General features: G+C 36.4%; 2 protein-coding genes across 7 annotated transcripts in view; one reads left to right on the forward strand and one right to left on the reverse strand.

Annotated features, from left to right (window-relative positions):
- Positions 1–3,615, reverse strand: part of LOC125061209 (alpha-1,6-mannosyl-glycoprotein 2-beta-N-acetylglucosaminyltransferase-like) — a 44,224-nt gene extending 40,609 nt beyond the window's left edge. For 2 of the 4 annotated variants that reach the window (XM_047666463.1, XM_047666461.1), the window contains exon 1: positions 3,181–3,615. The gene's annotated coding sequence lies outside the window, so the exon portion shown is untranslated. The remainder of the gene's footprint in view (positions 1–3,180) is intronic. The other 2 variants (XM_047666462.1, XM_047666464.1) reach the window with 2 other exon arrangements.
- Positions 3,616–3,691: 76 nt separating this feature from the next.
- Positions 3,692–5,624, forward strand: LOC125061211 (EEF1A lysine methyltransferase 2). Of its 3 annotated transcripts, none has more exons than XM_047666468.1 (5): positions 3,692–3,789; positions 3,979–4,178; positions 4,403–4,536; positions 4,903–5,056; positions 5,452–5,624. In XM_047666468.1, exons 2-5 carry the CDS (start codon positions 3,986–3,988, stop codon positions 5,616–5,618), a joined length of 648 nt encoding a protein of 215 aa, XP_047522424.1. In that variant the 5' UTR covers positions 3,692–3,789; positions 3,979–3,985; the 3' UTR covers positions 5,619–5,624. The 3 variants fall into 3 exon arrangements, with proteins under 3 accessions (XP_047522424.1, XP_047522422.1, XP_047522423.1); XM_047666466.1 differs by having other exon boundaries at positions 3,728–3,897; XM_047666467.1 differs by having other exon boundaries at positions 3,728–3,897; positions 3,986–4,178.
- The last annotated feature ends 8,023 nt before the right edge of the window (positions 5,625–13,647 follow it).

Here is a 13,647-nt window from a genome sequence, read left to right on the forward strand (position 1 = left end):
TCCTACTGTTTCCCTTGAATAGTTTACTACAGTGAAACTTGGTTAAGTGGGACCTGGATAAGTGAGAAACCTCCATAACTGGAACTCATGCTGAGGTCCCAACACTTTGGCACTGAATTACCTCTGTTAGTGGGACGAGGTAAGCCTCTATATCTGGGATTTGTTCTTTCGATTTATCATCATAGTTACCTCTATAACTGAGACCAGCGAGTAAATTTTATATGCATAAACCTCTGTAACTGAGATAACATTGTTTGTTTACTCATTCTTATTCTACCCACAAAAGAAGAAGACGATTAAATGAGCGCGGAAGTAAATTTAGTAAAAATTTCTAAACGCGAAGCAGTAAAAGCACTAGAAACTTTGCACAGTTATTTTGAAATGTCATCAATTGGTGACCAAAGCATATTTGATAAAATTTATAACATCGAAAAACATCTGATGGCTGATACTTCCAAACAACAAACTAAAATGACAGATTTTTATACAGTGAAACTTGGTTAAGTGGGACCTGGATAAGTGAGAAACCTCCATAACTGGAACTCATGCTGAGGTCCCAACACTTTGGCACTGAATTACCTCTGTTAGTGGGACGAGGTAAGCCTCTATATCTGGGATTTGTTCTTTCGATTTATCATCATAGTTACCTCTATAACTGAGACCAGCGAGTAAATTTTATATGCATAAACCTCTGTAACTGAGATAACATTGTTTGTTTACTCATTCTTATTCTACCCACAAAAGAAGAAGACGATTAAATGAGCGCGGAAGTAAATTTAGTAAAAATTTCTAAACGCGAAGCAGTAAAAGCACTAGAAACTTTGCACAGTTATTTTGAAATGTCATCAATTGGTGACCAAAGCATATTTGATAAAATTTATAACATCGAAAAACATCTGATGGCTGATACTTCCAAACAACAAACTAAAATGACAGATTTTTATACATACTATGTAATATAACAAAAACGTTAGCCACAGCAAAGCTTGGCCGAGTCTGCTAGTATTATATATAAATTCGCCTTATTCTACGTTTGTAAAAAAAACGACACTAACAATAGAAAAAAATGTATTTAATACATTACAAGTTTTATTATAACGCATTATCTAGTTAAATAAAGTTTATTTAAATATCACAAAAAAATTATTTGTACATAATAAATGAATTGGACATTTTTTATTTTAAAATGTTGAATATATAACTTCAGGGTGTCGGTTTTTTGTGACGGTGTGCGAGCGCATGGTTTCCCTGAAGCGCCAAAAGAAGTATAACTTCAAAAATTTCTTTCACTTTTGTTTATTATGTATTTATTTTGTGTGTTTCTGTGTGTGTGTTTCGTTAGTAATAAATGTTATGTATGTCATTGTGGCAATCAAGCTATTTAGTTTATACAGAAATAGAATTGTCAAGGACTAGTCTATTAGTATAATTAGCAAATTATTGTTATCGTTTACTCTTCATTTATGTTTTCAAGCACTTGACAAACAAATCATATCTATTCATTGAATAACTTTTTAGAAAATTTGCTATTATTATTTTCTTTATTCCTACATAATTATGTATGTATTTACATTGTATATTGGCGAATGCTCGTCTGTGCTGCGATATTGCGGGCTACTCGATTGTGTTCCTAACAGGATGCATGGATGAGGCCTTCTTAGGTTCTCATGTTATTTTCACATATGTAAAGGATGCGCCATCTATTACTTTTTTTTACCTATGAGTTTAAGTGCTACCATGTGATTCAAAAGTCATGTGGTATTCATATATGAACTGTCAAAGGTATGCCATTTATAGTCATGGATTCGATTACAACACATCCCTTATATCCTTTCTATATTTTCATAAGTATCCGATTGTCCTCATTGTAACATGTGTTATGTTTGAGTGCATTAATAAAATAAAATATTGCTTCAAACATGGAAGTGGTATGTCTAATAGTCCTTTTTTGGCAAAAACAAATAAGTTTTCTCATATATCGAGAACTATCCAATAATAAAATACAATTTCAATCTTTTAAGGAAGGGCTACGCTATAGAACACAAGCTGAATATTTTGTCTATCCTGGGTAACATAGGTGTCTCAGCCTACTAAGTCTAAATAATTCATACTAGCAGTATTTTTTTTAAAATAAATTTATGGCCGCGTTTGATAATTTCTACACTATAAAAAAAATATTTCATAATTAAATCCTGAGTAACAGCTAGTTTTAAATAGATATAGACGTAACAAGTAGACAACATCACATATATAAACAAAGGGTAATAAATGGATTTAACACGAATTTTACACTGATGTTTTCAAATAGATAATAATAGATTCTTATTGGACACTCATTAACATAAAACATTGTGAATAGTGCATTCAGGAGGACATGTTTTTGTAGATTATGGCTTAAGAAATATCTTTAAGGCAATATTATTATGTAAAACCAAATAAATGTTGAACATAATACTTATACTACTTAATAGTAAATTATTTTATTCAATTTATATTTATAAACAGTGATAAGTCATATGTACTTAATTATATTTATGTGTTTTTGTATAAATATTAATTATATTATAATACTTAATTAAAATAAATAAAATTTTATCCTAGCTTGTGTTTAATAAACAATAATTGTTTGTTTGAAGTGAATGCACTGTAAAAAGTCAAAGTGCTTTTAATATACAAAGCTAATTAATGTATAATAATCAATGTTGTTTTCAAGCCCTTGCCTAATGGAAAATATACAATATCTATTAAAAATATTATAATATTTTACAATTAGAACAAATCTAACAAATTGTGAAGCTTGTAATATTTTTTAGACCTTCAATTTGGTGAATAAATTAAACCTTCCTACTGCTGAAAGGGCTGCATAATATATAGAATTGTGTGACAAATTTTAAATTTTTAGTTAGTAATAAACTTAAATAGTTATTGTTGATTTAAATAATATCATAATAAAATTGAATTTGGTTGCTAACAACTAGCAAGGAACACATTTAAAAGCCAGCTTTTAAAATTAAACAATACTTTATATTCACAGTGTAACCTTTTGGATTTAGGTGAATACCGTTGCATCTTGGTTTCTCGCACATATACAAACAAGTTATTCGGCGGTAATTGATAGAAAGTTACATAAATTATGTAAGCAATGTATTTGTTTACAAATTACAACATATCACTACTTACCAAATACCGAATCCTGCTCCCAACACTTTAAAATGAATATCACAGGTAAATCTAGCACCGATCGCACTCTAATAATTATTTATCAAGATAAATAGGTGATTAGATTTTTTAATTTATTCATTGCGTGATAAAACTCGATAATTTGATTCAAAAATTTCTGCTATCTAGGCCGCGTTAAATCTTACATTATTTTTACAATAATTATTTAAAAATTCCGCGAACGCATTCGTCCACACTACATAAATGTTCGATATATAATAACGAAAACTTAATTTTTGCTACAACACTGTGCGGAATTTTAGCGAACGAATTGAATTGAGAATTTTTTTGTTTTTGACGTTTACTTGAGTTTAAACTTCGAAGTACCGTAAAAAGACAGTTATCTAACTGTCTTGCTATTGTAAAAAAAACTAAAGAGTCAAGTAACGTTAAATGATTACCGTAGGGCAAAATGTTATTGAGTAGCGTAGTGTACACTATATTATATATGTAGTGTATATTAAACCAGTGTCTTGTCATTTGTCAATTGTCATCACTCAGCAGTCAGCTGTTGCAATGTTGACAGTTGTAGTTAAATTCAGATTTAAACATTAAAAATTGCTTATTCCGGTATTTACTTAAAATTATATTAATACGTAGTGATTAACAATTGTAATCTTAGTATAAGAGAATAAAATCGAATTCTGTACCTATGACATAAGTAATAAAACGTAAAAGTTAATGTAATTTATGAATTATTTCACGCCAATTCCGCTAACCTCTGAGACAGATCCTACTAATTTAATAACCTTCATACAGATAACAGATGGAAGATGAACTAAATTCCTCTGAACTAGGTTCACAAACCTACTGGCAAGACACATATGTAAAGGAGCTAGATAACTATGAACAGAGTGGAGACATTGGTGATGTTTGGTTTGGAGAAGACAGTGCTTTGCGGGTCATTAAATGGATTTGTGGCTGTGGTTTGGAAAAGGACTCGCCTATTATCGATTTAGGTTATCATCTTTTGGTTTCTCTTGTCTACTATAGTTATTTTCCCTGTATAAATGTTTTCAGTCAATTATAAATGATAGTAATTAGTATTAATGCTTAAAACATGTGTATGAATCCCGTGAGTCATGAGTTTCTAATTTTTATTTTAAGCTAATTTACACAAATTATGTTATAATTGAAAAGTATTATAAAAATTAAATTATTAATAATCCATTCAAAATTACAGGTTGTGGAAATGGGTTTACATTATCATCACTAGCTGATGAGGGCTTTTCAAACTTGTTAGGTGTAGATTACTGTGAGGAAGCTATAGCTCTGGCGGAGAAAGTTAATAAAGAATATACAATATTGAAATTTAAGGTAATTTTCCTTTGTGATATTTGGTTCTGCTTTTTTCTTTCTTTTAATAATTTTTCAGAGTCCAACTGCTATTCCTATAAATAAATAATAACAAAAAAATCATAGTATGTTAAAATCAACAATGTATTGGATTTTTAAATATAGCCTTCACAGTTCACCTTGCCCATCTTTATTTACTTATTACAAGGAATGGATGATGAAATATTGTACATAAGTCTCCTACATGATATTTAACATTTTTTAATATTGTTTTCTCACAACATTTTTCATCTAATATTAAAGTTATCTATTATATTTAATCTAAAGTTCCTTCTTACCATCTGTGTGTATTGTTTTATTATTATATTAATAAGTTGTTTGCTTCAGATTTTTGACATAATCAATGATGATGCCGCTTTACTTGGTAAATTTGGTGTAGTACATGATAAAGGGACATATGATGCTATATGTTTGAATCCAAATGTAAAGGAATACAGACCAAAATATATACAACAAGTCGTTGACATGTTAAACGATAATGGTATGGTTTTTGCATAACTAGCAAGTTCTAGAGTCTAGGAGTCTGTTTCACAATGTATGGATAAAGTACCAAATAGCTATGCAACACATAAATTATTTAGAAGATAAATTGTGCCATTTGACACTTCATCAGACTTAACTTATGATGGACTTTATGTGACGAATAGCGCTATCTGACAGTAGTGAAATGCAACAATAGTGTTTGTCCTACAAATAAGCAATAAATAGCTAATTTGGAACTTATGTAGAACTTATCCGTACATTGTGAAACAGACCTTAGATGTAATAAATTATTTTGCATATCTCATAAAAATTATTGATTTTTCTCATATTTTTTATGTTTTGTAACTTGAAGGAATTTGAACTTGATTTATCCTCGTTTGTCCGTTCGTTCAGGTTTGTTCGTGATAACATCGTGCAATTGGACTGAATCGGAATTAATAAAGCAATTTAGTGAGAAATTGAAATTGAAATGTGTGATACCAACACCGCAATTTAAATTTGGCGGGAAAGTTGGAAGTGTTGTTTCATCTGTGGTGTTTGAAAAAATAATAAAGACTTAAATTTAAGTGTGATGTTTAACTTATAGTCCTTTTCATGAAAGAAGTTCCCCAGACGCGGCGCTGCAATCGCATGACGTAATGTTGCCATTTATGAGTAAAAAATTTACCTACTTTATTAACATTTAGCAGATGTAATTTATCAAATAATACTCACATACTTCGATGAAACAATATTTCTGTTATGTAAAAAGTATATTTTATTTACTTATTTTAGCGGTGTTCTACCTACTTACAGGGAAAAGATGAGAAAATAGGGTAAAGAAAAACAATACAATTTTTTATTCAGAGTTTTAATGCATAATTGTTGAGTTACAATTTTTTTTGAAATACACGCCGCTGTTATACCTTCGTTTGTAATTCTTGTTACAGTTTTCTCTGACACACCTGCAATTAAATTATGAACATTTAAAAATAATAGTAACTTTAAGTTTATAATGCTTATGTAATATATGTTTTAATTTCAGTTACCTAGTTTCATCACGTTATGTATTTGTTCAATTTTGTCGCACAAAAACGAATTTATATCTTAAAAGTCCCATCAATACAGCAAAAAAAAATTAAATGGCAACTCTAAACAGTACCTGTTATGGCGGCAACTCTCTTCCGAACATTGTTTAGTGGTATTAAAACACCTTGATTCTTATGTTCCGCTTCACAGAACTCTTTCACCTTTAATATAATTTCTCGAGCCGAACATTTTACAACTTTTGGCATTGTAATCAATCTTCAAAATGCACTAAGCTAGTTAAAAATTCACAAAAATCTACCACAACAAACGAACTTGATAACATCGACTAATGACAACATTGCCGACCTGTCAAATTTAGTTCCAAAAATCACCGCGGGACTTCTTTCATGAAAAGCACTATACATATAACTCTCTTTGTTTAAAAAATATATATTATGTATGACCTTTTTAAATTATATGGTTATTGGTTATTCAACATATTGCCTTTAGTAGTTGACAGGGGTGATTTTTGTGATAATTTTAACACCCATGCATGCAAAAGTGAACCCATATATTTTAACATGTTTTTTATATTTTTTTTAAATAAGTCGAAATACAAAAAAAAATCGATGTATATTTTTGTATATCTACATATAAAAAAGCAGGTTACGTAAGTTATAGGCAACGGGCGGCCTTATCGTAAACAAGTAAAGGCTAATCTTAGGGTTAATGAGTCACAATTAATATGTATAAGTAGCTAATTACAAGGCAGAAGATAAATGATTTTTGATCAGAAGATTTTTAAATTAATTAAAGGACAGCTCATCTGATATTAAGAGGTAAGGAGTTCCAAAGCAGGATTCTTTGCACAGTAAAAGAGTGATAGAATTCAGTTTTAGGAGTATGCTCAAGAATTACATTTTCAAAGGAACGCAAAACAAAGCTACCGGCAGAGAGGAACATAAAAATTATTTAAAGTAACTAGGAGTTTTTGGATTAAAAAGAAAATAGAGAAGTTGTAAAATCTATCGCTGCAACCGAATGGGTAGCCAATTGAGCTTTCTTCGGAACTCTGAAATATGGTTAAATTTACGAAGTCCAATTATGAGATTCAGACATTTTCTAAACGCTCCAACTTATCAAGCTGCAATTCAGTTAAATCTGGATAACACACAGCGTAATCAGGAATAGAAAGTAGCTGAGCAAGAGAAATAATAGCATTAGCCTGGTCGACTAATTTTCATATAAATTAAATAGATTTAATAGTGAAAACGACTGACGACCTCTAGTGACTTATCACTATCAACAATTTGTAATTATGTAGCAATTATATTTCGTTATGATATTTTCTAATAGCAAGATTATGATATATTGAAATGATAATAATCGTAGTAAATGGATTTAACTTGTATATATTTAAAGGACTTCAAAAAGACTTCAATTCGAACATATATTATATATTTTTTGTGGGTTCGCGGTTAACTTTTTTTATTGGAAGGAGGTAACCCAAGGGTGGAACGAAACCAGGATCTGATGATGGCATCCCAGACGTGGAACAGACGTGTAATGGTTGCAGCTCCTTACAAACATTTGTAAAACATAAAACTTGCCGACTAAAAAGAGTGGCGGAGAGTTTATTGCCAGTTCATCTCTTCCATTCTACGCCCTTGATTTGGGAACTGGCAGTAAATGTAAAATTAGAAGACTGTTTTACCGACGTTTGAACCGTTATCCGTTTTTTTTGTGACGGTGTGTTTGCATGACACTATAACTTCAAAAACTAGTCCAAAAAAAGAAAATTGGTGTGCCACACCCTTATCACTTAAAGGTATAAAACCATTTTTACACCCAATCCTCCCCCTTCCCTATAGTTCTCCATATGATTTTTTCTCAGACCTATACCGAATATACAAAAACCGGTCAAGTCGTTTGGTTACGAAAATGAGAATTTTATACAAATATATATTTTTAATATAGCGGGCCAAACGGGCAGGATTGATGAACCTGATGTTAAGTGATAGCACCGCCCAGTGACACTCAACTTGCCAGACGCCTTGCAAGTGCGTTGCCAACCTTTTTAAAATTGGTACGCTCTTTTCTTGAAGGACTTTAAATCGAATAGAGGGCTTAGAAACTGCCTTGAAAAACGCTCAGTAGTGCAACGACGGACGTCGATCTGATACGGGTGGAATTTCGTATTCTGCTTCTACTTCTGATAATGAAAGTCAGAATTTATAAAAATTAATCCGAACATCTTTTAGGGATGTTTCCTGTAGGTGATTGATTAACGTGTCGTATTGAAACAGTGATGTGTTCAGACAAGAACATATCAGAATAGTTACGGTCGTGTGTTCTGAAAAGAACAGTTTCATCGTGTCGTAAGACACGGTAATTTGCCCTGACAAGGGCAGTTGTCAAACGTTTTCGTCGTGAAACAAGAATAATATGTCCTGAAAAGGACAGTTGTTAGACGTTTAGTCGAGATACGATAATTTGTCCTGAAAAGGACAGTTTTCAGCGTTATCGTATTGCTACGATACCGAAGTGTTCTGAGAAGAACACGTTCGTACGCTTCGACGGCTGCGTGCAGAAAAAGGCCAACTTTTTGCCGCGCCGCAGTTTTATCGCCTACTCTGGTACCTGCGCAACCAATCAACGCTCCGCATCTTGGCACCACATGTCAATATTAGTTGTAAGTGTAGGATAATTTTTAAGTATAATTGTACACAGTTTTGTAAATAAAATCATTCACTATTCCATCTTCACCTCTTCTCTACAAGTAATTAGGGAGTTTTATTTTAACATCGACCAAATAATTCTGAACGAGTCAACCTCAAGCACACATCCCTAAAGTGGTGACCCCGAGAAGAACAACCCCGAGAAGAACAAATCCGAGAAGAACACCAAGAAATTGAAGATGTCGACAACAGAAAATTCCGGTGCAGAGCGTCAAACTTCATCAACACCGTCAAGCCAAGAAGTCTCCGGTATGTCACTGTCGCTCCGCGTGCCACCACCTCATCCGCAACAGCCAACCATCGACACACTCATCGGTGAAATAAGAAGATTGTCTTCGGAAGTTGCTGAGCTACGAGCACAACCTTGCGACAACCATCGCAACCGTCGCCCTCGCCACCGTTTACAATCACGCTCACAGAACGCATCTACAAATCGTAACGAAAACCAACGAGAGTCGCAGATGGAAGACCGAAGTCGCAGAAAGTCTCCAATGCCGTACTGCTACTACCATCAACGCTACGGTATGGACGCGAAGAAATGCGCACCACCATGCAGTGTCAAGCCTATTATCCAGTCGGAAAACTAAAAGTAACGCTGGCCGCGGCGGGAACTGGCGTTACCGAATCATCACACCGCCTTTTCGTTACCGACAGGGTAACGAAACTTACCTTTTTGGTCGACACAGGAGCCAATATCTCCGTGCTACCAAAGAAAAAAGGCTCACGCGAAAAACCACTGCCGTTTCAACTCTACGCCGCCAACAACACTGTAATTCCTACATACGGAGAGAAGTCACTCACACTCGATCTTAACCTTCGAAGACCATACACATGGAAATTCGTCGTAGCAGATGTGTCCAAGCCAATCCTGGGAGCAGATTTCTTACAGTACCACCACCTCATTGTCGACGTAAAAAACCGACGATTGATCGACGGGAAAACACAGCTGGTAACTAACGCTCAACTCAGTACTGCGGGCATACCTACAGTTCGCAGTATAGACATTGGGCAAAATTACCACAGCATACTAGCCGATTTCCCAGGCACAACTAGACTCACTTCAATGAAGCTAAGTCCTAAACATTCCGTCGAACACTTCATTGAAACAAATGGACCGCCTCTTCACTGCAGACCACGCCCCATTGCGCCGCATCGCTACGAAATGGTCAGGAAAGAATTTCAGAACATGATAAATCAAGGGTTATGCAGACCAAGCAAAAGCCCTTGGGCATCACCTCTTCACGTCGTGCCTAAAAAGAGTGGAGAGTTACGCGTGTGTGGCGATTACCGAAGGCTCAACGCCATAACCAAGCCCGATCGGTATCCCATACCACGCATACGTGATTTCACTTACCAACTCGCAGGGAAGAAAATTTTCTCCACACTTGACCTCAACCGCGCCTACCAACAACTGCCAGTCAGCGAGCAAGATGTGGAGAAAACCGCCATCATCACACCATTTGGCCTTTTCGAGTTTCCGCGCATGTGTCCTGGTCTAAAGAACGCCGGCCAGACATTCCAACGGTTTATTCACGAAGTACTGCGCGAACTCGACTTCGTATTCCCTTTCGTTGATGATTTACTGATAGCGTCAATCGACGAGGAAGAGCACCGAAAACATCTACGCACCGTATTACAGCGACTAGAAGAATACGGCATTACTATAAACCCATCAAAATGTGTTTTCGGCCAGCCAACTGTCAAATTCCTCGGTCACCAAGTCACGGCGGAAGGAATACAGCCACCCCAAGAGAAGGTACAGGCTATCACAGACTTTCCAAAGCCACAAACCGTAGAGGAACTGCGACGTTTTCTCGGTATGATAAACTTTTACCGCGAAAATGTCAAAGACGCCGCCTCCATACAAGCGCCGCTAAATACTTACCTACACAACATCAAGAAGCGTGACAAAACTAAGATCGACTGGACCGCTGAATCGACGCAAGCTTACGAGGCATGTAAAGAGAGCATAAAAAACGCCGCTTTACTCGCTCATCCGTCTCACCATGCGACGCTTGCTATATTCAGCGACGCGAGTGACAAAACAGCTGGTGCCGCACTAAATCAATTTGTGAACAACACATGGCAACCACTCGGCTATTTTTCGAAGAAATTCAGCGACGCACAGACTCGCTACAGTACATATGATCGAGAGCTACTCGCCATCTATATGGCTGTCAAACACTTCCGAAAAATGTTCGAGGGACGTGAAATAATAATATACACGGACCACAAGCCGCTAACTTTCGCCTATACAAAATCAAACACAAACGGCGAATCACCGAGACGCACCCGACAACTACTTTATATCAGCGAATTTACCACTGACATACGACACGTCGGTGGGTCTCAAAATGCAGCCGCAGACGCATTATCACGCATCGACGCAATCACATGTCCATCGCCGATCGACTACAATCAACTTGCAAAAGCTCAAGAGCGCGATAGCGATACAATTCAAGAACTCGGTTTACAGAACAACTTATCTTTCAAGGAAGTAAACCTGCCCGCGTCAAACATCAAATTACTCTGCGAAACTTCAACCTCATACATACGTCCGTATCTACCTGAAGAATACCGACGTACCGCATTCGACGCAGTACATAACGTTAGCCACCCTGGAATAAAGACCACGAGGAAATTAATTACGCAACGCTACTTTTGGCCCTCAATGAACGCAGATGTCGGCAAGTGGGCAAAAGTATGCCTACAGTGTCAGCGCGCCAAAATACAACGCCACACAACAAGTCCATTATCAATTTTTTCACCAACCGAACGATTCGAACACGTTCACATCGATATCGTTGGTCCGCTACCTACCGCGGCCACCGGTCATCGATACCTCGTGACAATGATCGACAGAGCGACGAGATGGCCCGAAGCATACCCATTATGCGAAATAACAGCCGAAGACGTCGCCAAAGCATTATACGAAGGTTGGATTTCCCGTTTCGGTTGCCCTGCTACAATAACAACGGACCAAGGACGCCAATTCGAAAGCAGAGTATTTGCATCTCTTTCTCGCTTACTCGGAATTGAAAAAACGCGTACAACATCATACCACGCACAATGTAACGGTATCATCGAACGATGGCACCGTGTCCTTAAGGCCGCATTGAAGGCAAGATTACAGACCGCAAGAAGCTGGATTAACGAGCTACCAACCGTCCTACTCGGATTACGCGCCGCTATGCGAAGTGACACCGGCGTAAGCGCCGCCCAACTTACCTACGGATGCAACATACGCTTACCCGGTGATTTCTTATCAACGACCCGCGATAACGTCATTATGGACTCTGCCTACATCGATCAGCTGCGCGACGCAATACGTAACTTGCAACCAATGCCTAACCAACCACACAGCAACACAAAACCTATATTCATACACCGCGACCTGCAAACATGTGAATACGTTTTCGTACGCATAGACGCCGTAAAGAAGCCATTACAAGCACCCTACGACGGACCATACCGCGTGCTGAAACGAGATAGCAAGATATTCACGCTGCAGTTACAATCACCTACAATCTCTTCATGATAAATGCGGTAGAAGATGCAGGGATACCCCACATCTCTATGCAACGCTAAGGGTTTAAGCTACTTAGAAATCAGTGACTGAGCGTAGACGATTTGATCCCTAATTATGGTCAAGTGGAAGGAGCTGGTACTAGGAAGCCTAGAGGTGAGAACTGTACTCCATGTGGGGCAATTAGCACTTTATAGTGAGTGAAGCACCGTCTCGCTCGGCTGAGTAGGAAGACCAAGCTTCTTAGAAGCTAATTTAGCCTGATCACCTCGATATCCATCGTTCACAACTGAGCGTTTTTTTAAGGCAGTTTTTTCCACGTCCCACCACTATGTAGAACTAGCTGACCACTAAAGTATTTCCAAACCTATTGGACTTAGAGTCCTTCAAGAAATGAGCGTGCCAATTCTTAAAAGGCCGGCAACTCACGCGCGAGCCTTCTGGCATTGAGAGTGTGCATGGGCGGTATCAGATTATAACGTACATAATGACGCCATTAAAACAAAATTAAGTTTACAAGCATTTATTTTAGAAACTTAATAAAAACTTTAACATTTGTATCTAAAATTGCGCGTATTATACTATAAAGCAATGATTAATGACAACAATTAAATTACATTGAAAGTAAATTTAATTGAAGATCATTGAATCGATTGATTGAATCAACTTATTATGATTACATTCTGTGCCAAGGTATAAAAAAGATAGATTAAGCGCAAGCTATTTTAAGTGTAGGATTTAGAAAGGAGACAAAGTTAAGTCCCATCCCCATCCCATACGTCAAAAATGTAATAGATTTTGACAGATGGGAGTCTCTAAAACTTCATCCGCAATATCTCCGATTCATGTTCATCCATGTTTTGACATATGGAGTCATCTAATAGTGCCATCTCCTTTCGAAGGCTGGCGATCATGGCTATTTTAAGTAGTAGCCGCGCTTCTGAACAATGACTTGGTGCTTTGGTTGCTTATAGAGTCATACTAAAATCCCGTTGTCAGTAGTGGTACTTGTCTATTACCAGAAACGTAATTGGAAAATATCCGTGTTTTAGACACTCGTGTAAAATTAGAAGCATTTAATGTAAGTATATTTCTTTTTTGACGTTCATAATGGTAGGGGAGCCCAAGAGGGGATTTCGGGATTTACTAAAGCGCGGCAGATTAATATATAGGGGGATACCTTGTACCCGATTAAGTACCTCCACAAAATATGAGGCCCATATATAAGGCCGCGCGTGAAGGAGACAGGATCAGATTAGTAAAAAAAAATTGACCATCAGAAATTCCCGAACGCGTCAGATTAAGGTAGGGTGAGTT

This window comes from Pieris napi, chromosome 23, assembly GCF_905475465.1.
Source record: "Pieris napi chromosome 23, ilPieNapi1.2, whole genome shotgun sequence".
In the NCBI taxonomy this organism is placed as follows: Eukaryota; Metazoa; Arthropoda; class Insecta; order Lepidoptera; family Pieridae; genus Pieris; species Pieris napi.